General features: G+C 43.0%; 1 protein-coding gene and 1 pseudogene across 1 annotated transcript; one reads left to right on the plus strand and one right to left on the minus strand.

Annotated features, from left to right (window-relative positions):
* Nucleotides 1-1,059: 1,059 nt before the first annotated feature.
* Nucleotides 1,060-13,605, minus strand: LOC120667533 (annotated as a pseudogene).
* A 4,774-nt stretch (nucleotides 13,606-18,379) lies between these two features.
* LOC120667295 (arginine--tRNA ligase, cytoplasmic-like) lies at nucleotides 18,380-24,946 on the plus strand. The gene is made up of 18 exons (XM_039947388.1): nucleotides 18,380-18,573; nucleotides 19,284-19,396; nucleotides 19,490-19,611; nucleotides 19,731-19,806; nucleotides 20,114-20,215; nucleotides 20,308-20,523; nucleotides 21,051-21,131; nucleotides 21,896-21,979; nucleotides 22,055-22,159; nucleotides 22,512-22,690; nucleotides 22,852-22,936; nucleotides 23,012-23,213; nucleotides 23,287-23,356; nucleotides 23,475-23,544; nucleotides 23,882-23,971; nucleotides 24,085-24,153; nucleotides 24,429-24,527; nucleotides 24,632-24,946. Exons 1-18 carry the CDS (start codon nucleotides 18,477-18,479, stop codon nucleotides 24,740-24,742), a joined length of 1,971 nt encoding a protein of 656 aa, XP_039803322.1. The 5' UTR covers nucleotides 18,380-18,476; the 3' UTR covers nucleotides 24,743-24,946.
* Nucleotides 24,947-25,172: the final 226 nt, after the last annotated feature.

A 25,172-nucleotide genomic window follows, 5' to 3' on the forward strand; every position in this document is an offset into this window, starting at 1 on the left:
CCCCCGACCTGGCGCTTCGGGTCAGAGCCATGCCGGATGACCCGGGTCGTGCGCTCCAAGACAGACGCCCTCCCTGACAGGCGTGCCGGTCAAGCCAGGCCTCCGCGCGGACTCCATGACGATGGCTTCCCTTATCTTGCGGCGCAGACATAGGCTACAGGACTCCTTGACAAAGGGATAGCGCCGCCCTTCGCAGGCCCCGCGACACTATAGGAGGAGGGCGTCAACGGACATCCCCTCCCTCACTGTAATGATGGTTGCCCCTGGGCACCAGCCCATTATGCTAGCGAGTGTGACCGGACACCCCCGGCCTGACCTCGATAAGTCACCCCTCACCGGGCGTGCCGTCTCGCTGGCAGGGGCTACACAAGGGAGGCATGAGGTGGCCCTGCAAATAAGGGACATAGGCCCAGGAGGACAAGACCGGAGGTAACCCCCGAGCGACCATCCGAGCGACCGGGCCGCCACGACTGGTCTAGGATGGGGCAGCACCTGAACAACCCGTTGCCCAAGAAGATCGCCAGGATCAAGCCTCCCCACTCCCGGCCGACCGAGTGGGCCCCGACGACTGACAAGAACGAATGACACTCCGACGGTGCCAAGATACAGCGTTAGATATATGTAAACGGGGGCCTCACCTTGGACTATAAAAGGGAAAGCCCCCCACGTAGGAAAGGGTTGGACTCCTAGAGATTCGACACTGCTTGACCAGCTTGTAAGCTCCCCTCTGAACTTTGAGCACCCGGGCTCGAGAGCAATAGAGCAAGAACACCACCCCCCATACTGGACGTAGGGCACATTCGGCCAGAACCAATCTAAATCCTCGAGTCTTTGCGTGCTAGACTATATCCGATCAAGTGCACATCAAACGAGCAATCGAGTAGTTTAGTAGTCGCCCATTTCCCGCAGCGACAAATGGTGTAAATAGAAGTCAAATTAGAAAGCACAGACTAAGAAAGGAACAAAATTGGATTTCATTTATTCATCAATGGCCAACAGATGGCCTGTAATAAGGGACCACAACCGAATGACATATGAGTATTGTCATGACATAGTTCATTATATTATCCTTTCAAAAGCTAGCTCACTATTTCTGACAAATCCAACATAAACTCGCTGGACATGAGAAATCGTCATCTTTTTCCTGCACCGAACCCTCTCGACAAGTTCTTCTGCAGTGTGATCCAAAGTCAGTTCTTCAAGAGTGCTTAAATGTTCAATAACATCAGGCAACATCTTCAATTGTGGCAGAGTAGGAGCTTGAGATCAACTAGGCTCATCATCGCCCCTCTTTCTATCTTAATTTCCTTGAGATGTGGTCCTCCCCTTATTTTCAGTACCCTTAGGTTTGGAAATGATCCTGCAGAGAACAACATCTCATCGCCACTGTATGCATCATAGAGCTGAAGCTTAACCAACCACTGTAACCCCTTCAGACAAGAAAATGTGTCTTTGTCAAGTCTTGAACAAACAAGCCTTAGAAATGTGATGTTCTTCAGATTACCAAGTGACGAGAAGAAATCAGGAAGTGATTCCTTAGATAATGCCCCTAGCAAGAAAAGCTTCTGAAGGAATGGAGGTGGCTGAAGTGCATTGAGATGCACCATTTCCTGGTTATCAGCTGCCTGTATTCCAAGGCGAGTAAGATGAGTCATATTGCTAATGGCCTCAAACAGATTTTTGCAATGGCAACCTTGCACTTTGCTGATGCGAAATGTTCTCAACTCTACAAGAGCGCCGATGCAACGGACCGCTTCAGCACTAGCTTCCATCAGTAGTAGTGTTTGCAAACTCATCAAGGAACATATATTTGTAGGAGAATGTACACCAACAGAAGGTACAAATTGCAAAGATGGTAGAATTGGTTTGGCAGTTATAATAAGATGTGTCAACTTACGAAGCTTTGTAACTTCTGCTGGGAGCTTCATGATTTTACACTTCCAGGCATCCAGAACAAGCAAATTCTTCAGCCTTCCGACTGATCGTGGAAGACTTGCAATATCAGTTCGCCTCAGACCAGGGAAACGCAAATTAAACAAGTCAAACACCTCTTTAGGTAGCTGCTTAATTAAACTATCTTGTAGGTTCAGAACAGATAACAGCTTATTGACACTTGACAATGAACGAAGTGAAGCAGAGGTGAAGGAATTCTGGAAAACAAGCAAGGAACGGAGATGTGGGGCATTTTCGGCGACATGTGCAATATCTCCACTTTCAGTAGATACACGCCTTGCTTCTCTGATGAGTTCAATTTTCAAGGGGTCATAGACACTGCCAAAATTTTCTTCATGTGCGGGGGGCGTCGCTCTCCCAGGGCGGCTCGGGCGGCGCACAGCTCGCCGCCGCCAGGCCCTCCCGCACCATCCCCAGACTTACCACTGCCGGAGCTTGACGCCGGAAGCCCGGCGGAGGGCAAGGAAAGCGGCGGTGGGGACCTTTTTCTTCCTCCCAGTTTGTGGAGGTTCGGAGCGCGGGTTTTCGCCTGGTGGAGGGGATGCACAGGCTGGTCGGCCAGGGCTGTAGATCCGGCCTCGCGAGGGGCGGATCCGGTGTTCTCTTGCCCGGATCTCCAACGGCCATCCTCCGACGGATCCTCCGGCGGTGGCGTGCTCGTCCCCGGTGACTCCACAGCCTCGACGGCCGAATCCGGCGTCCAGGTGTGCGGATCCGGCGAGCGGGATTGCTCTGGTGCTGCGGTGGTGGGCGGGGCTCCTCCCGGGCACGGCTGTTCCTCATCGTGAAGGCCTCTGGCTTCGATGACGGAAAGGCTAGCTCAGGGTTTCACGACTACTTCTGGCGACAACATCTTCATCATATTTTCGCCTGTGTCTTCCACGCAGTTCCAGAGGCTCGTGTCATCTTGGCTTCAATCTGCGGATTCTCTTACTCTGAAGACGGGTTACATCTGCACTTCGTTCCGGTGGACTATGCACATATCCATATTGGCCACTTTGTAGCATAGTATTCGCGGCAGACGAGGCTACAGATGGTTTGCTAGACTTGGAGTTTGTGGCTATTTGAAGTGGGCCAAGTTTGGTCTGTTTGGTAGCATTGGCTTGGCAAGAAGGGGGAGCAGCACCAGGTGACTTTGTCTATGTGGTACTTGTTCGGTACTAATTCTTCGGTACCAGGACGAAATTCTAAGGTCTGACCTTAATTGGGTGTACCTGTCAATGGTCTTGCTGAAGGCATTGTTTGGATTCCGAAGAATTGCTCTCTAGGGTGAAAACCTATGATCTGGTCTTAATTGGTTGGGTCACTGCAATGGCAGTGTGTGCGCGTACCGTTTCCACGTTGGTGGCGTTGTCTTGGGAGTCTTATTCGAAGTCCAGGTGTTGCTATGGTAATGAAGGAGGAAAGGAGCTGAAGATGAAGTTGTATGTTGTAGTTTGTTACGGCATGATTTTTTGTCATGTCGCTCTTTTGTTTATTTTACTTTATAGGCTGTGTGCATTTTAGTTATGCAGAGACCGGATTGGATTTTATTATGATTGTATCATCTTGATGTAATTGTCTAAGATTAATAAAACTTTTCTTTAAAAAAAAACTCCTCCAATGCCCCCAGCCCAATGTTCTCGACAAACCCTTCGGCAACCCAAAGTCGTACTAGAGACTTCCTTTGCATCACGTAATCCTCTGGGTAAAGACAACAGTACAAGAAGCGATTTCTTATATTATGTGGTAAGTCCTCCAAACTAACCTGCAGGATTGTGTTCATATCCATGAAAGGATCGTGGCAGAGGCGCATCTCAATATCTCTGTATACCATTTCCCACTCCATATAAGTTGTTACTCGGAACGACAAGAGTCGGCCAATGCAAACAATAGCAATTGGTAAGCCATTGCACTTCTGTACAAACAGTTTAGCCCAGTGTTCCACCTCCTGTGGGCAAATCATGTCTTTGCATTTCCAAAAGGCTTCTTTATAAAACAAATACTGTGCATCACGCTCTTGCAGTGGCTGCAAATGAATAATGTTTGATTCTGGTGCCAATCGTGCCACCTCGTAAATTCTTGATGTAATAATTATCCGGCCATTTCCACCAAGAAATATATCTTTATTATCAAATTAAAACATTCACATTCCACACATCATCAAGAACAAGAATGTACCTTTTATTTTTTATGTAACTGCAAATTATGTCTGGTAGGCTTCGATAATCTGTCACATCAACATCCTCTGGGAAGTCCTTTCTCCGGTCATTCTTGCGAAACTCTCGAACAGTTTGTCTTAACAAGTCATCAACTTCATATCTCTGCGACACTGTGATCCAAGCACAAGTATCAAAGTCATCCTTGACAACACTGTAAACGTGAGCAGCAAGTGGCGTCTTGCCAATGCCACCCATCCCCGGCACTGATGCTATCATATTTCGCTGATCATCTTTCACCCATTCCAGCAAGAAATCTTTGAGCCTGTTCGGCTGGTCTAGGCTTGGCTTGATTTTGCTTATTACGGTTTATTTGCTCTCACACAATACTATTCAATCTACCAGTCGAGCACTATTTATTTTACCAGCCGAACAGACTTTCTTCACCCCCCACAAGGTCCTCCTCCTTTTTGAACTGCATGGATCCTGAACACCTCCATTTTGAGCTGCCGCTCCCTGAAAACCAAGTGCCCCTCTCAAATCCCTTCAATTCATTTCTGCCCCTTATGTCTGCAGCATCCTTAAGGCTTGCGTTAGTGTCTCGGAGCCTTTCCACCAACCGGTACCATATCTTGATCTGTCTGATCCGCCTTACTGCATTGAAAAGAAACATGTCATCGGCGTCTTCCCCTAGCCGGAAAGAGCACTCTGCAATGACATCATCGATTTCATAAGCGAGGCTCCTGATGTGCCTCACAAGTGTAGCTGTGGCCACATCAGTGCCCCTGAATCTCTCAGCTGCACGCAAGAAAGCTTGAGTTCCACTAATATGAAAAAATGAAAAAACAAATGTTCCACTAGAACAAAATATTCCGTTGGTACAAAATGAAAAAAAATTATTTCATTGGAACCTCGAGGAGAAAAAAGAAAAAGGAAAACTAAGCCTTAAACCCACCAGTGGACCAGTGAACCACCCACCAGCGAGCGGGCTGCGGGTTCACACGCACCCGCGCACATGACCCGAGTATCTGCACCTCCCACGCCACTTGCGGCACGTTTAGTTTGTGAAAAGTAGGGTGAAAGGTTACTGTAGCACGTTTCGTTGTTATTTGATAAATAATGTTCAATCATGAACTAATTAGGCTTAAAAGATTCATCTCATGCTAATCAGTTAGGCTGTGTAATTAGTTATTTTTTTCAACTATATTTAATACTTCATGCATGTGTCGAAAAATTTGATGTAACGGATAGTGTAGGAAAAATTTTGGAAACTAAACGAGGCCTTGGAGTACCTGACCAACTGTGAGGCAAGGATAAGGTCTCGCGGCAGCAGCAACTTTAGTGGCGGCGCCTAACCACGTGCGCCCCGTCTCCGCCTCGGGTGCTCCTCGGGGTCACGCACGTGACCCTGAGTGTACTATCACAAGTTCACAACATTTTCATGATTTTGTATATGTTGGTATTTTGTAACGTCTTCTCTAAATACAAAAAACCTGTTTTAAGTAATGACACCAGAAATGCTTGTGACATTTCTTGAGGCAATCACTGGGAACAAGGTTATTCATGAATTATGGATCATTTCGCAAGTGCACATAATTACCGAAGTAGTATTTTACCCGATAGTATTTCGGGGTGTCATTTATATTTTCGCAAGGAAACCAGCGGCTAAGTTGTGTAGGCAGGTTAATAAACTGATTTCAGTGAAATATTCAAGTGCATAATCAGGGTAATATAAACATTGAATGATAAATATTGGATGAAGGTAGTGTGACACAAAAGTTCATACTTAGCTCAAATAAAGATTAAAGGTAGAGAGATAGGAAAAAGTTAGTAGCTCGGGTTTTAATGTACTTAAGTTAATTATACATATTACTAAGCACTTTATACTTTGCATATGGTTAACCTAACTTTAGTCAACCTAGTACTACCGGGTAACTGCTCATAACTGGCAGATAAATCTGACCGAGCCATCACGGTACTTTATGGATCTCCTACCCCCTAACCGAACGTGGATGATTACAATGACACAGAACATGATTGTCACCACCTATAGGCTATCTCTACAAACCGTAGGAAAAGACAACATCCAGCAACCCCATCCTTCGAATGGACAGACATCATACTAGAGCAAACTTTCGAATACCAGATCGGGTACCAGTGAACTAAGGGTAATTGTCTAACCATGCAAAGGATACAGTAACAAAGCAAACTAATAATGAAATCTATATCCGACACTGCATGAGATAGATCATGCAAATATAAATAACTGTAAGATAAGTCTATTATAAACGACTGAGTATTACAAAGGAGAACTAGAGACGAACTCATACCTATACTTCGAAGTAACCTCAGGGACCCGAAGACTACTACTTCACCTAAACTCCAATAGCCTAAGAGCTAAACAAGAGAAGGAGCTTGATCTTGCAACTTGAGGTGTGTCTCATTTCTTACTCTCCTCTCATATATTATAGAGGGTGCAAGGCTTATGGGCCAATTTATAGCAGCTGAGGCACCCTTAATCGACTTAAAGAAGGTGCAAGGAAGCCTGCCAAAGGGAAAGTCGGTGGCGACTTGGGCTAGTCGGCCGATGGCCCAGTGGGACCCATCGCCTCCAACTTCATCATGTGAGCTGCCACGTGTTCCCTAGTTCTTTATCCATGTGCCTAAGCTTATGATATATCGGTTTATTCTGCATGTGGACAGTTTGATCCATGTGAGTCTGATTCTTGCATTTTGATTGGTCAATAATTTTTTTTCTTTGGACCATAAGGTGCCTTTGCAACCTTCATTTTAGCTTATTTTCTAACATTGCATATTTTATTAAGACATCAAGTTTTCGCATTATTCTAGATAAGCATGAATGTAAAAATGCAAACACTCGAGATTTTCTGATCAAATTGACGCTTGAAAATGGTCTCCAGCAAATGTCAACAGTGTCTTGGGCCTAAAACAGTCCAACAAATCAGCTCACATGTGTGATCGAGTCAAATTTATAGCTGAAACTTTTTTTTTTGGTTCGGAACAAATTTTCAATTGTTTCAACAATAAAAAAATTATTCCATAACAAAAAAAAAGTTTCGTAACAAAAAAATTATACTATCTTCTGTAATGCTTTGACTACCGATCACACGTGTGACTTCTAATATTTGTCTCCGCCTCCTACTCGCGGCCTGTGCTCCGGGGAGCCCACCCTCCTTTTCCTCGGCGTTCCCTGCCCGAATCCGCTCCTCCCATCGCAGTCCCGGTCTCTAGGCCCCGATTTCGCCTCCCCGAATCCGCTCCTCCCATTGCAGTCCCGGTCTCTAGGCCCCGCTTTCGCCTCGAAGAAACGGAGGGCTTTTAGGGACGGGACAAAGTCAAGTACTCAGGTGGCGTCTCTAAATGGGGGGCGTTTAGGGCCGTGGTCACTCAGGTCGCCTTTGCCATGTTAAAGGTACGGGCAGACGCTTAAGTCAAACCCATTAAGCTATATCTGATGACAATGCTATCTTTTTGCTGTTCCATTACCTGATGCTCTCATCATCAGTGAACTCTCTTTTGGATACTTCATGACTGCAGCTCGTTTTATCTCCTACCTTCAACTTTAGTATCTGTCACTCCGCTTTAAGCACTTCACTCTTATTTGATTAGTACTCAGCCTGTACTTTTTACTTTTTATCCCTTTTTTTTTAAAAAAATTACATTTAGATCCTTTTTAAAACGATTTGCGTTTTTAAAAATTAAGGATCGGCGCCACAGATCGTGATACCGAATTAATTCGTCTCGACGCCATAAATCATGACGCCAAAATATTTACCACCAAACTGAAGTAGCCCGACCTCGACGCCATGGCGCCGTGGTGCCTGCTGCTGACTGTTTGGCACTCGAGCTAGAAGGAGACGGGGGAATAATGCACGCGTCACAGTCAGCGGTCAATCGCCGAGGAGACGGGCTTCTTTTCCTAGTCACTTTTTTTTCTTTTCCTAGTCACTCGACACGCCGTGCAGGCTGCTGGGCTAGCAGCAGAGGCTATCTACAGGCCCCTAGCCCTGCCTCTGACGACCCCTCAAGGTCACAACGTTTGGCGAGCCCGTGCAGCTTGCACGCTTGTTCGACCAACCTTTTGTTTAAATGCCTTCAAAATTTCAAAACCTTACAAAATTTCTCATCACATCGAATTTTTAAACGCATGTATGAATATTTAAATATAATTAAACAAAATAACTAAATATATAATTTGTCTATAATTTGCAAGATGAATAGTTAACCCATGGCGGAACAATAATTACCAAATACAAATAAAAGTGCTATAGTATTTTACAACCAAAACTTTATGCATCTAAACAAGAGCCAACTCATGTCCAATTCAAAGACAATGTTCACCCACATGCACACCGTGAGTCTGACCCCAACAAGATAGGCAAATCCATTTTTGTCTCTCCAATGTTCACTGTGCATCACCAAATTAACATCCAACAGAGAAGGCATCCGCATGATGCACTTTGCCTTCGAGGAGAGAAGAGATGTAAAAATACATCCTCTCACCTTGAATGCATATGGCGAGCGGCAGAGCGGGGCGGCAGCCCACGCCGCGTGGCACGCACACGCCGGGCGTGCGCTGCACGGCCGGACGGAGGAGCCCCTTGAACCGGCCCGGACGGCGACGAGCATGGGTGGCCGGCGAAGGACGCCCCGGATGGCAGCGTGCCCGGCCAGCGGAGGAGCCCCTTCAACCGCCTCAGACAGCAGTGTGTCCGGGCGGCGGAAGACGCCCCGGACGGCAGAAGAGGAGGAGGCGGCGGACCAGAGGAGGAGGAGGTTGAGGGGTCGCACGCCGGCTGCGCCTTGGCCCTCGTGGAGGGCGGCGCCGAAGGAGCGCCGGTGGAGGGCAGGCCTCGGCGAGCTTCCCCTCAAGGTCGAGCTTGGCAGCGCGGAGGTCGAGGTTGGCCTTGAGGTCGAGCTTGGCGGCGCAGAGCTTCCCCTCGAGGCGGCGCCGGTGGCAGCTGGAGGAGAGGGAAGGAGTGGCGGCGGGAGGAGAGTGGAGGGGCAAGATCTTGCATCTCGTCTGTTGGAGTTGGTCTTATTTCATGAGTTCATGCACAGAATGTTTTTTTATATTTTACTTGCACAAATTTGTGTACCCGTATATATTCTCCGTGCCATGCACACTACATATATAATATAATGATGCATCTGTACACTTTAGCACATTTTATGATGAGAAAAAATAAATTATTCAAGGCGTACCACAGCAGCTAGCATACTGCATGACCCTGACAGGTTACCAGTCCTAGAGAAAGTACTAAAACTTGATGCTTTCGGACACTGATTAGTTCTCATCACATAAACCCCGTAAACACAAAAAAAAACATCACATCGAATGTTTCGACACATGCATGGAGTACTAAATGAAGTCTATTTATAAAACTTTTTGCATAGATGGGATGTAAATCGCGAGACGAATCTAATGAGCCTACTTAATCCATGATTTGCAACAGTGATGCTACAGTAATCATCCGCTAATTATTAATTAATCATAAATTAATTAGCATCATTAGATTCGTCTCGCGATTTACAACCCATCTGTGCAAAAAATTTTGTAAATAGACTTCATTTACTACTTCAAATTAGCAAAATTTCATCCCAAATTTTTTTTGCAAAATATCTAAACACGGCCTGATTGGTATTCGCTGGGCCATGCGGGCAGGCTGCAGGTACCTCGGCGCCAAGGTACCTCCCACGTCGGCGCCACCTCAATCTGGTGGTAAATATTTCGGCGTCATGACTCATGGCGCCGAGATGTGTTACCTCGTCGCCACGATTTGTGGCACCGACCCATAAAATCTAAAAATGCAAATTGTTTTTAAGAGTCTGGATGTGAAAATCTTTACCAAAAAGGACTAAAATTTAAAAAATACGGACGAAGCCACCTAATAAAATATTTGGTAGCTACTAATATTAATAGGAAAATATAATATATGACTTGACAGAACCTATAGACTACGGATGCCATTTAATTAGCAATATTAATAACATAAAGATATTTGTATGAAATATTATTATAAATTTATCATTCAAAATATTATTTTAGTATTCCTTGCATTATACTATTATAATGCAACTTATGATGGGGTGTGCGAAGCGTGCATTCCGTTCTAGTTGTTGAAAAGAGCAAGGTACTCTTCTAGACTATTCAACAACATGCAAAAAGAAGATATTTTTCATGGAACACTCTAGAATTAGTAATAAGTAAAATTGGAAAATGGTCTAATATTCATGAGTGCTCTAGAAAAGTGACACTTGTTTAATACCATGCCCCCCATTGGTTATAAATAGAGATCCCCTGCCCTTGGCCTCTAAAATTAGTAAAAGTTTGTTGAGCGTCACACGTCCTAGAACAATTTTTGTTGTGCTCTGGGTGATAATTGATGAGGTTAGCGAGCTTGAGCGATTCAAGGGAAACAGAACCTCTGAGAGACATGCGCGGCAACTCTACCTCTCATCTAGTGCAAAGGACATCATATCCTTATAGCCAAGCAACCAAACAGTAGCTATATAATGCAAGCTTAGCTTATGCATGAAAACAAAACAGCAGCATATTGCATTACTCTAGTCAAGATTGGGCTAGCCTGGTTTATATTCTTAGTTTGACTAGCATAGTCAGAGTAACCAAATAAACCCATAGCAAAAACCAGCTACAACAGCACCAACACTAGATCAATAGTCAACACCACATACAAGAATTCCAATAAAAAATTCATCTGATGATCATTCTAATCTCATTTCCAATTTAGAAAAGACACGGTCAATCTAATCTCAAAAGAACAAAACAAAACAAAATTGTCATTTTGACCATCACTCTGTTCGCTGGGCTGGAGCTGGTGGCTGGAGTGGTGTAAGAGAAAAATACTGTTGGCTGGCTGGTGGCTGGAAGTTAGTGCTGGAGCAGTGTGAGAGGAAAACATTGTTGGACTGGAGGCTGCTGGAGCTGCCGAACAGAGTGCACAAAAAGTAACCAATGACCATACACCCGATACTGGACATGCCATGAGGGACCGCGACAAAGAGCGCATGGTCTTTATGAACATCTTTATCCACAACTGTGTTAAGAAGAATTGTAAATAACCTCAACAACCGAATATATCGCCCTCATGTCGTCACCTCGAACATTGATGCCCTGGACTACCCCACGCCGAGTACCACATTCTTTTAGCTGCTGGGTGAGCACCTCATACAATCCTATCACACCATCCTTCTTCCCCCGCATGATGGTACCTAGGCGAAGTTGCGGGGGAAGTCATCCTGCAAGAAAAAATGAAAAAAAATGAAATTCTTTAGCAGAAGATCTAGTGAGAGGTGAAAAAACAAGAGATGGAGAGCGAAATCCTTCAACAGATCTGGCGGGAGGTGAAAACCAAGGGATGGAGAGTGGATGCAAAGAAGGGAGGTGGAGGATGCAAATACATTCAACAGGTGGAGAAAGCTTACGCTGGTCCATTGACTAGGGCACCATCCCTGCCATGATGGTGGCGGTGGTGGCTAGGGTTTAGGTGCGGCGTCGGCCGGTGAATAGAGGATTTAGGTGTGGTGGAGGTTAAAGGGTTTAGGTGCCCTTTCGGCGAATGAATGGAGTGCCCTTTCATCAGGTATCCATATAAATATATAATAAAACAAATGATACTTGCAGAAGCAGCATACAGTACGTACAGGAAAGTCTGTATTTAATTTAAATTCGTCACTAAATTGAGCTACATGATTTTCACAGAACTTATTCCAAACCCTGCGATGATCGAGAATGAATAAATATATGTATCACATGACCGGAATTACCTTTTCAACAAGTCAGTCATGCTTTTGAAATCTTCTAGATCTTTTCTCAGTGAGTCCATAACTACTGCTAAGCTCATGCTAGTAATTATCACAAATAGTATTTAGTGATTTCTGCAAGATTGTGCATAGCCGCTTATTATTAGGGTTAAAAAAATTCAATTATACAAAAGTAAAAGGGTTACACGACATTGAAAGTTGTAAGGAAACAATATCTTGTGCTTGTAATGTGGAGTGGTTAAGAACTTGTATAACTTATTAAATGTCTCTTGAGGGTTGTTCTTTAGAGTAACATAATTCACAACCACTGGGTCGACAAAGCCCAAGTAAAAGTACCATTTCCTCCTGCAAGTATGAATCTCCATCCTACATGATACAAAAGAAACAAGGAATAGATTAAGGGCATGTAATAATATTAGCTAATTATGTTAATAAAAATTGAAAAACACCACATACAGATGTCAGAAACTGATGAAAGAGGTGTCGAGGGCGTCTTGATGGCATAGTTGGTATAATTTGTCAAAATTCAACCATATCATGTGCTCTCCATGAAAGAAATCTTCATTTCTAATCTTTACACCCTGCATGTACTGGCCATGGGGTGAAGCATCCATGTACCATTGATGTAGCCTGTGCATATGCATTGGAAGCTCATGCACAAGCTCAGGGGGGATAAGGCTCTTGCCCATCTCAAATTTCCATCTAGCAACTCCGAGGCGTATTGCAACTTCTTTGCACCCTGTAACCTCAGCCAGGGGCGGAGCCAGCCACCAAAGCTACCGATGTCAGCTCCATCAAAATCGATGTCAGTTCACTAGATGAACAGTGTGTAATAGTGTTTTGTTCTTGATTTTGGGGAGAGTCGCCGATGTCAGCTGACAGCGTCAACTACACGTAGCTCCGCCCCTGACCTCAGCTACCGTGAGATCTGGCTCTTTCATGAAATTAATTATCTTGTTGTACTCCTGGTGGTAGCACTACGAGCATGTGTATTAATTGCTTCTTTTGGGCTCCTGAGCAGTGGAACATCAGACGACGACCCTGATTTCTTCTTCTCAAATGCCTTGGTAATCAAGGGGTCGTAGTCTGAAGGCATGATGAATTTCTTCCTATTTGCTTCGCTCATTCCAATAAAAAAAGGCTGAATCTTTGGGTTGCTTCTTCTCTGGCTCCTTCGCTTGAAGTGCTCTTTAACCTTCTAACTCTGCTTCTTGCATTCTTCATAAGTCACGTCACATAGTTTCTTAGGAGCCTCCTTCACTTTCTTCTTCAGCTGCTGCTTTTGCTTCTTCAGAGGCTCTTCAACTGATGATTGCTTCTTCGGCGCCTGCTTTTGCTTCTTTGCCGGCAGCAGCGGAGGTGAAGCAGGAGACGCCGGTGAATGAGTTGACAGCTGCCTAGAAGATGATGGTGAAGGACAATGTTGTGGTGCAGCTGGCAGAGACGTTCAAATCATGCTAGGTGCCCTTGAAGGCGAAGGTTGCGGAGATGCTAGCCTTGATGTCCGATTAGTAGACCTGAGTAGGATGTAGCACTTCTCCCATAGGATGTAACCATGAATGGCCTTTGCTAGTGTGGTCTTCCTATCACCTCCAGAAATTTCAATCTTGAGCGTCTCGTACCCCTCACACACCTGCTCCACGCCAACTCTATTGTATCCAGCCAGAATCTGTTGTCCATGGTAGACGTCACTTGGTTGGGTTGGCATAGCAGTACAGTTGGCTACTGTGAAGATTTAGTTCTTGAAAGGACTTTGCAGCTCACAAGGTGTCCGCTGAGTGATACTTTCCACAGGATAGTGCCGGGTTTCAATCGTGTGGATTGCGGCGGTGTTGACAGTGAGGCCTGGAAGCGTAACTGCTTTTCTGCTGAGTCGGATCCGCATCAACATTAGGCTTTGGAGCTGCTTGTGATTGCTGCTGCTAGCTCATTGCTAAGGCCACTTGCCATTTAACCTCGTTCGCCATTCTTGCATCGTGTGATAACAACTGTTCTTCGAGCCTTCTTAAGTCCTATACTGTACTGCTAGTGGTTAGCCCGTGCAGGAGCACAGGTTAATAGGCTAGTGTTAGTAATTCCGTTTGGAAAGGTTAAGGACGAGCAAAGCATTCAGCCCCGTCCCACGTCTGGGGGAGTTTGCCAGTATGGTGCCATCTTGGGATTGTTGAGCCGGTCCAACAAATCCCATCCGGGCTTTCAGTCCTATACGGTTATGATTTTCTAGTAATTATGTTAATATATAATAAAATTTTTATAATTCATATTTACATGTATAAATTGTACATGCAATCGTATCGCATATATCGTAATAACTTCCAATGTGATCCATACACATACCCTTCTAAGCTCAAGGAATTTCACCCACGATGTTAGGCCTGGTTTAGATGCAAAATTCAAAATTCCAATACTATCGCATCGAATGTGTGCGGCACATGCATGAAGTATTAAATTTAGATGAAATAAAAAAACTAATTGCATAGTTTGTTTGTAAAATACGAGATGCATCTAATGAGCCTAATTAGGCCATGATTAGATACTAAATTGCTACAGTAAATATGTGCTAATGATAGACTAATTAGTCTTAATAAATTTGTCTCGTAGTTTACATATGAGTTATGTAATTAGTTTTGTGATTAGTCTATGTTTGATACTTCAAGTGTGAAAAGATTCCTTTTCAAAAACTTTACACGGTGCATCTAAACAAGGCCTTAGTTGGTGCTTCTAGATTTACTACCCTAAATTTAGTTTGGTTGTAACAAAAAAACAAGAAAACATGATGCCAAATCCACACCATTTTGTCTCCTTGATTTTGCCGGCACCCTAGATTTCATTTGGCCATGACGCCAACACTTCTTTTGTTGCCACATGTGTTTGGCCTTGCCTGAATTTGTCGTTGCCAAAATTTGGTTTGGCCTTGCCAGAATTTGGCCTGAATTTTTCTTGCAACGCGGCTGGAATCGACAGTGGAGCGCACAGTAGGCCCAATCCAAAACCCGCCGCCCCATGCTGATAGCTCGGGATCAGGCAGCCCAATAAGGAAATGCAAAGGTAAAACCCTCGTGACGCGCTCACCACGCTACCTGTTGCGGTCGCCTCCCACAAGGGTTGTTTGGGGTCACTCGCGTGACCCCGAACAGATCCATCAAAGAAGGGACCAAGCGAGCAGATCCAAACACTTATATTCCACAAATGAATCCCTTCAACTTTTCAAGTTCTCCAGTAAATTCTGGCATTTCCAGTAAATTCTTCTTGACGGTCAAAAATTGTGTGGCCATCTTCTTTGGAGTCCAATCCTTAACTAATTCTTTGGATTCCGGTGGAACTGTGAAATTCTGCTTTAATTCATGCGACTTTGCCTTATGTATCTTCCGGCAGCGTTAGCGGGAGCAATTGGTTCACCATCGTGTGCCACTTCTATGATAATCTATCGCCTTCCAATCTTTTGGTCAGGTCCCATTTCTTTTTTTAGGCTTCTCCGGTGTCTCGAGGGCTAAAAACAAAAGACATATTATTTATGCTCAATAACAGTCATTATCTACATTGTTTGACATACTAGTGGATACGTACGTGCCACATGCACATGTTTAAAAAATTATTATATTTATAAGTAACTAGATTGCATCAAGTCTACTACAAAAGTAATTTGTTTATTGAATATGCAATCCATTTCAATAAATGAACAAAAATTAGAAGTTAATCAACACTACGTGAATAAGAAAAGTAAATTTAGAAATTATAGGAAGTAAAAGGAGAAATTGTACGAAATTAGCGAGTCTCATGCTTGAAAGGAAAGTTCTGATCGTGATTGGAGGAAATTAGTGAGTCGTATGCATGAAAGGAAAGTTCTGAGCGTGATCAATACCCCATGCATGCTAAGGTTACACAAGAAAAATAATAAGTGGTTACAAAGGTGTGTAAACAAAAGTGTTTGTTGCAAGAAATATTAGCATTTCGGCAGAAATACTTTAGAAACGTTAAAATCGTGGATCTCCACACCACCAGTCAAACCTCCCGCGCTAGCAAGTGGGGTCTCCATGAGGAGTAAGGTGGGCCTAAACTTGATGAGAAATGATTTCTATTCTTTCAACTTTTAAGTATAGATATAGATAAATATATTGAAGAATGAAATGTTAGATATATACATTATCGGTTTGTTGATTAGCATCATTCGCGATTCCTTCTTCGACTTGATCAGCATCATCCTCAATTCCCTCACTGGACATATTGAGGTATATGTCCGTATTGCTGGCAGTACCGGCTTGTTCTTCGCTTGAACACCACTGGCAATCATGTCCATTAGAAACTGATTACCATTATCATCGCTCGAGTTCATCTTAACTAGTAATAGAATACAAATTAAATAATTAAGAAATGAAATAAATTTTAAATACAAATTGTGTAAAATAACGGTAAGCATTAGCCATATACAATTTCTAAGGACTTGAAGGTGTGTGTGAGTGAGTGTGTATGTGTCTACACATGCCATTTACCTGTAATAATATATACTTAAACAAAAGTGACATGTTTTCATATAATAACATGGTTCCATTAAATAATATTTTATATACATAAACATCTATTTTGATTACCTCCTAAGAATACATATACATGAAATTCAAAAATTAAATACATCAATATGAATACATGCAAGAAAAATCATGATTTCCGTAACCAACAAAAAATGAAGCCATTTATTATATGCATTCATTCTAGAGTGTGTTTGTGTTTAAGTGCGAGTGACCTAGAGTATGAGTGTGTGAGAGAGTGAGTGGATTTGTTGGGGGAGCGTTCCAAAAAAAAAAAGGATTTGTTGGGGGAGCGAGCACCGAGCAGACGGAGAGGTAGGGATTTGGAAAAGGACGAGCGGAGCATTCGGCCCCGTCACATGCCTGGGGGAGTTTACCAGTTTGGTGCCATCTTCGGATTGTTGGGCCGGTCCAACAAATCCTATCTGGGTTTTTAAGCTCTACTGTTATGCCTTTTCTAGTAATAATGTTAATGCGAAAAGACTTTAGCCCATTGGTTTCAAGAGCTTTAGATTTTGGGTTCTCCTCTCTATGGGAGCGAATCTTTTAGGATTTAACGATGTTGTATTTTCAATGGTAAAGTCAGTCTTAGTAGGAGTGTCATCGACACAGTTATCAAGACTGAAAACTTGCGAACTATACTAGTGGAGTGTCATGGTGATGATATTCCTCTCATATTTTATGATACTCCTCTCTTCTCTCTCCTCATACTATTGGTACATGTTAGCAAATTTAATGTCCATGACACTCTTATAACACTCCCACTGAGATTGGTCTAAACGGTCTTATTGTTGATAGCGAGCCATTTATAGTGACTTCATCAATCTTAAGTACTCCCTCCGTTCCAAATTATAGGTCGTTTGATTTTTTTGACACCAAATTTGACCACTCGTCTTATTCAAAAAATTTATGCAAATATAGTCAAATTTAAACCATTCTTCAAAAACTTGTATTAATAAAGCAAGCCAAAAAAAAAATATTGCACAAATTTTTTAATAAGACGAGTAGTCAAATTTGGGGTTGAAAAAGTCAAACGATCTACAATTTGGAACGGAGGGAGTATATGTATACATTGTACATGCCACATCGAATATATCGTAATAACTTCCAAAGTAATCCACCTTTCCAAGCCGAAGGAATTTCACCCGCGGCATTACTTGTTGCTTTAGATTTGTTTAGAGATGTGCTTTACTTTACTACTCCAAATTTTAGTTCGGCTGCCATAAAAAAAATAAAACATGATGCTAGATTCACAGCGTTTTGTCTCCTAAATTTTGCCGCCACCCTAGATTTCGTTGGCCATGAGGCCCGCCTTAAATAAGTTTGACGACGTCGATAACCGACGTGGAGCTCAGAGACAATAAACAACATAAAAACTTCTCTTAGCACTTCTTGATACGTGTAGCTTCGGCAAACACGCTCTCTAGCGGCTTTTGTCAAACATGCTATGCGCCAGCGATCAAACAATAGCTAGCGCAGCAAGTTTTGCACACTCTCTCCACCACGTCAGACCAGGTCGACGATATCGTCGCCCGACGAAGGAGGTCTGATGCCAATACTTCTTTTATTTTCTTGCCCTGTGTTTGGCTTTGCCTGAATTTGTTGTTGCCAAAATTTGTCGTTACCAAAATTTGATTTGGCTTGCTCTCGTTTTTTTTTTTTAGCATCTGGCTTGCTCACGTACGATGCGGCTGGAATCGACGGTGGACCGCACTATGGGCCCAACCCAAAACCCGCCGCCCCACGCTGACAGCCCGGGACCGAGGCGATAAGGAAATGCGAAGGCAAAAAAAAGGGTCAGTTGGATCCATGCCACTCCAACTTCTTGAAATTGGATTTCATGTTGAAATCCATGCCATTGAGTGGCATGATTTTGAACATAAAACCCAATTTCACATAGTTGTGGTGGCATGAATTGAATTTTCCTTTAAAAAAAACCCTCGCGACGCGCTCGCCACGCTACCTCCTGCGGTCGCCTCCACGCCACCCGAGTACCTGACCAACCGTGAGGTGGAAGTATTTAACTGACGGGGCGGGGCGGGGCGGGGCGAGGATGCGAGCTCTCGCGGCAGCAGCAAGTGCAGTGGCGGCGCCTACCCCCGCGCGCCTCCGTCTCCGCCTCCCGCTCGCGCCCCGCGCCCCGCGCTCCGGTGAGCCCGCCCTCCGTTTCCTCCCTCCTCCCCTCCCCGAATCCGCTGCTCCCACAGCGGCCGCGGTCGCTAGGCCCCGATTTCGATTTTAGGGTCGGTCTGGGCGGTGACGCGGCTTTGGGTTTAGGGTTTGGTGGTCCGGGTGGTGTTAGAATCCGGTAGGAGCAGTGGGTGGGCTGGGTTCCCTGAGGATTTTCGAGTGAGGCTCGGGGTTTGAATGTTCATAGACTTGCTCAGGTAAACTGGGTCTCGCGCTCTGCAATCTGTTTCGCATCAGCTGCACTTAGGCCCTGTTTGGATGGTCTAAAGTTGAGTGGTAAACTTTATCACCTATTAGCAATTATTATACTTTTGCTAAATTTTTGGGTCTTGAGCTAAAGTTTAGTCCACCCCATTAGCACTCCCGTTTGGATAGGATAGTGCTAAACTTTAGCATTTTGGGGCATTAGCAGGTGGATCCAAACACCCTCTTAGTGTCACGTAAGTGTTCACGTGCGATTTTCGGTCAAAAAAATAATAGTTGAGGATTTATCGCCAATTCCGCTTCAAATTAACCAAGGGTCACACTAGGCTTGATTGGATTGTATCAGCGGATTGGGATACCCTGTCTGGAACATTGCACTTGTAACGCTTTCAATTTGATTACTTATGATTATTTGATTGCTTAATTTGGACTTGTTTTGTTGCTCTGGTATTGACTACCTGGCCAGGTCATTGTAGAGCAGCTTCTTCCTCCAGGCTTCTCCGGGTCTCCTGCAGCACCACCACCATGGGAGATGAGACCTCGACCTCCGTTCCTGCCCAGGAGCAGGAACCTGCTGTGGTGAGTATTGATCTGCTGGCTCGTCAAAGTTCAGACGATTGAATACCTTACCTTTTATGCTTTCCCCTGCTTAATTTTGGTTTGACTGTGCAGGGTGCTGGGAGTGTCAAGCAACAGCTCTCCAGGCTGGTCATTTCATCCCTCCGGGCTACAGTTCCTGAAGTGGAGGTAGAACCGATGGTTGAAGTTTCAGCAAAGTTTGCTGACTACCAGTGGTATGTTGTTGGCGTATTGCTTTACCTGATTCATCAATAACACATACAATTTTTGGTCATTTAGCTGTCAATGTTGCTTCAATGTGCTTGTCAATTGATTCTTCCTAAACCATGTGCAGCAACAATGCTATGGGATTATGGTCAAAGATTAAAGGATCTGGAACCAGTTTCAAAAACCCTAATGCTATTGGACAGGTATGTGTATGTCTGTCCCACTAGGGGTGCAAAGAGGTGCACCTAAGGATATCCACCGCCCCTCTTTAGTTCAAAAGTTTGTACTAATTTTTCAGAGTGGGAGCTCAATTTGAGAAATTAGTACAATTTTTTGAACTAAAGAGGGGCAGCGGATATCCTAAGGGGCACTCATTTGCACCTCTATGTCCCACCTTTTCGCCTTACAGATTTGGAACTAATATTTCCTTGCTCATACACTTCACCTTTTCATTCACGCTCACTCTCTTTTACGCTATTATAACATACTGCTCTCCTCACATTTTCCCAGGCCATTGCAAAGAACTTGCCTTCCTCTGACATTATTGAGTCAACATCTGTTGCTGGACCTGGTTTTGTGAATATTACCTTATCAAACCGCTGGGTTGCTAAGGTTTGATTGATACTTTTAATATGTAAAATATGCCTGTATTATCAATGCTACTATTTATGCCTGCAAAGTATCAATGATGTACATTATTGCAGAAAATACAAGATATGCTCGTCAATGGTATTAATACTTGGGCACCTATTCTGCCAGTAAAGAGGGCAGTGATTGATTTTTCGTCACCAAACATTGCAAAGGAAATGCATGTTGGACATTTAAGGTCTACCATAATTGGAGATACATTAGCACGCATGTTTGAGTTCTCAAATGTTAATGTTCTGAGGCGAAACCACGTGGGAGATTGGGGTACACAGGTAACAAGCCTTGTATTGCAATCTAAACATTTGATTACTTAAACTTGTGTGAAACAAAATGAATTTACGTACTACAGTTGAACTGCTTTAGTCCTTGGTTTTTATGAAAAATACCCACTCTCTCCGGTTTCACCCTCCTCTATGCCTACTTCTGTAGCCTATCATTAGTTTGAGGGAATCTGTAGCCTATCATTGCTTCATACATATGCAATTTTGTATGTCTTCATTGGCCAAAAGGTTCAGTTGGTGCGGTACTGCTGTTCTTTGTGCCACCGAATGGGCAGGTTCTGCCGTTGCTGTTTTACTTGAGTTATATGCCTCCTACCTTGAACAACCTGCATAATTGTTTGCTGCTCTGTGCTTTCTGTTTTGTAGCCTGATGCCGGAATTTGTTTCCACCTTTTTTTTGTGATCTGATTTGTTTGCCTTGACCTTATGACTATTTTTATATATGTGTAACTCTCTTTATATAGGCTTTCCTGTCTAGAGCCACATACTAACTACCATGTTTCTGTTTGTTCATGCAGTTTGGGATGCTCATAGAATATCTGTTTGAAAAATTTCCAAATTGGCAAGAAATAGGTAGCCAGGCCATTGGTGACCTCCAGGTAAGGTGTTGTTCAATGCAATGACGCAACTTTTTGTAACCTACTTAGAATTTACCTATCTCTCCTGCATAGAAAACATGCATGATTTGGTCAAGATGGTTGAATTTGGTCCTAGATGTTCATGTAAAAGCTACATGCTTGGAAGAATATTGAAATACCTCCTCCAGTTAAGAAACGGAGAATTTGTGTACTTTTCTAAGTCAATTATGATGCCAAATTGACTGCTACATTTTGGAATCATATATTAAAAATATTATTTTTGATAATATCGATAATTTCTATGAAATATTAACTCGAACCATATATCCGAACACCACCCAAGGTCTTTGTTCAATAACGACTGTATTCAAATGATCGTGTCACTAATTCAGTGTCTTAAATTTAGGCACAATATTGTTGCTGCAGTGGTCTATGCCTTGTCCCTTTTTGCATAAATAGTGAAGCATGTGATGACATTGTGGCATTGTGCTGAATTCCACTACACTGCCCCTTATATTTGTCTTCAATGCGTGTCTCATTATTTGTGAGGGGGTCAGTTCAATAATTTTGCTTTTTGGTTCGTACCTTCATGTTCTCAGTTGAGCAGTATCCTGCTTCCTAGTTGGTTTTCTGTTTACCTTTTTCGTAGTCTATCAGAATACCAGTGTGTTTCAAAATCAATGGATCCCTTGAAATATTTTCTCAAAATTTGCGCTTTTGGCATATGACAAAATGCCTTGTTCCTGCCATTTGGACTGACATATTTCAATTTGGTTATGACACAGATTTTCTATAAAGCATCCAAGCATAGGTTTGACAATGATCAAGAGTTTAAAGAGAGGGCTCAACAAGGAGTTGTTCGGCTACAGGTGAGTGGATAATCTTGGATGTTGAGTCTGGGAAGGTTGGTGTGTTCTCATCCAAGCAATGTAATTTACCTGTAGGGAGGGGAGGAGAAATATCGAGAAGCATGGAAAAAGATTTGTGACATCAGCAGGAGCGAATTTGACTTGGTGTACAAACGCCTAAATGTGGAGCTTGAAGAAATGGTATGACACTTCATAGTAGGTGAACCCTATTTTTGAGAAGGTTGATCCTCAAAAGAATTTAGGTGCAAGTTGAAATTAATGTATTAAGTTTCTGGACTTTTCATTAACAACAGTTTTGTTTCTGTTGTAATAACATTTCTATGCATCTTTTATAATAAAAAAATGTTGCAATGTTTGCTGCATTAACTTCTGCCACGTTTAATTTATTCATAAAGACTTACATGGTTTATTGGTATTATTAAATGCTAATGTTCATGTTGTCTTCCACTCTACTGGAGCAGCCGACTAGGCCACTAATTTATGCTTTGATATGCTGAAGAGCAAGGCAGCTAATTAGTGCATCATCTTTCAGGGGGAGAGTTTCTATAATCCTTATATACCTCAAGTGTTGGCGGAGTTGAGCAGCAAAGGATTGATCCAGGAGAGTGAGGGTGCTCAAGTAATATTTATCGAAGGTTATCAGATCCCTTTGATAGTGGTTAAAAGAGATGGTGGCTTCAACTATGCCTCGACAGACTTAGCTGCTCTTTGGTAAGTGCTAAATACTGATTGACATGTGTTCTATATGTTGTGCTTTTGTGGTTGCATTCAGCGTCGTCTACGGAAGCAAACTGAATGCATTTTTGTGGGCGATGCATTCCACTGTAATATACTTAGTGGATTTAACATTTTTTGTCTCTGGTTTTATGGAGGTATCGGCTCAATGTTGAGAAGGCAGAATGGATAATATATGTGACAGATGTTGGTCAGCAGCAGCACTTCGAAATGTTTTTCAATGTAAGCACAGAGTAGTACCAAAGCGGAGGTTTTCCCTTTACAGGCTTTTATCGAATCTTTTGATGTCTTGTGTAGGCTGCAAAGATGGCTGGTTGGCTCCCAGATCCAAAGGAAAAGAAGTATCCAAAAACGAGTCATGTTGGATTTGGCCTTGTTCTTGGGTCAGATGGCAAGCGCTTCCGTACTCGTAGTACTGAGGTTGTTCGATTGGTAGAGCTGCTTGATGAGGCTAAATCTCGGAGTAAATCAGAACTACTACAGCGGCTCACTGAAAATGGTAAATTGCAGTACTTTGGAACCTTGCTTTGTTTAATTATCCTTCAGCTAAATATGATCCTTATTTTATTAAGGTAAAATTGTTGACTGGACGGATGAGGAATTAGAACAAACTTCAGAGGCAGTTGGATATGGCGCTGTGAAGTATGTACTGATATATCTTATTTCTGAAAGATACATCATGTCTTGAATTTAAATATGAATAACTAACTATTTAAGTGATAATCTTTATTGTAACATGTTTGTAAAACTTTTACTGCAGGTATGCTGATCTGAAGAACAATAGATTGACCAATTACACATTTAGTTTTGAACAGATGCTTAGCGATAAGGTACAATTAGGCTTCAATATTCATATGATTGGCTGTGTAGGAGTCTTGTTATCCTGATAATTTATCTAGTTTCTATAGCATATTTTATTTTTTTACTATTAAGTATGGTCCTTCTGTGTGAAGATTGCTCCTAATGATCCTTTTGAAGTTGCTATTCTCTTACCTAATGTTGGCTTTGCATATATTTTGAGCTTAGTTCATCTTCATACAAACACTTATTTAAAGTCAGTCTATCTTTTATCTAGTCTTGGCTTTGCACATATTTTGAGCTCAGTTCATCTTCGTGCAAACTTTTGTTACTAGTCATTATGCTTAGATATTCATTCTCTCTGAACAGGGAAATACTGCTGTGTACCTTCAGTATGCTCATGCTCGCATTTGTTCCATTATTCGGAAATCCAACAAGGATGTGGAAGAGCTGAAAATGGTAAGCGTAACTTTTACTTGTGCAGATTTTTTTAATTGGTTTGGTGCAGGTTTAGGTCCTGTTCTCTTGTCTATGAGTCATGAGATTTGAATTTCTTACTGCTTTCTTCTCAGAGCGGAGCCATTTCTCTTGACCATCCAGATGAGCGCGTCTTGGGGCTGTATCTGATCCGATTTGCAGAGGTACCTTTTATTACTATTAGTGAATTTTATTTGTAAGGTTCTAGAAGTCAGATATCCCATGCCAGCGATAAGTTATTAGTTAATTAGGACATTTTGGGGGTGTTTGGATCTTTAGCCGTATGTTTTCCCCTTGCTACTCCAGTTTCCCCCTTGCTACTCGAATATGTTTTTCTGTAGCTTTGGGGTGTCCGTCTAACTTAACTTAGAAATTACTTGAAATCTAAGCCAGGTGCATCAGTTTGCTTTTTTTTTTATCACACTGTAATCTGTTTCAGGTTGTTGAAGAGGCTTGCACAAATCTCCTTCCAAATGTTGTGTGTGAATACTTGTACAATCTATCAGAAATGTTCACAAAATTCTATACCAACTGTCAGGTATATGTCTTTCCATTTGCCTCGCTCTTTCCCCCTTTAGCAGCGCCTCACTGAAAATCTGATGCTATCAAACCACTGTCTTATTTTTACATTGAACATAACAGGTAGTTGGGTCACCGGAGGAGACGAGCCGGCTACTGCTTTGCCAAGCGACGGCTGTTGTCATGCGTCAGTGCTTCCAGCTGCTCGGGATTACGCCGGTCTACAAGCTGTAACTGGCGGTGCGCTCAATTTATCTTCACCAATCAGTTCACGTAGAAACCTTATTCATCATGGTTGCGGTTTTTGTCTTGTAACCTAGTCGAGGCAGCTAACATACTCTTACCCACTGCCCCGTTCGAAAGCAGAAGGGACACAAGTGTAGCAAAATTGATCCCATGCATTTTTATTATATATGTTTGTGTCTCTCGTGGTTGGCAGCTGTATGCAAGTGTGATGGGGAGCTGAGTAGCCGAACGTTACTCGCGGTTCTTTGGTTTTGGTGTGCAACTCTTTTTCTTTCCACGTCCGAAGCATGTAAGGTTGCGGATTCTTGAATAGAAAATCCTCGGACCGAACTTATCTAGATGCGAAGCAGCCATCACAATGTTTGCTTTTTACTATCACTGTGATGGCTTAATAATCTGACATGGCTGGAGAACCAAA

Source organism: Panicum virgatum, chromosome 3N (genome assembly GCF_016808335.1).
Source record: "Panicum virgatum strain AP13 chromosome 3N, P.virgatum_v5, whole genome shotgun sequence".
NCBI classification, from domain to species: Eukaryota; Viridiplantae; Streptophyta; class Magnoliopsida; order Poales; family Poaceae; genus Panicum; species Panicum virgatum.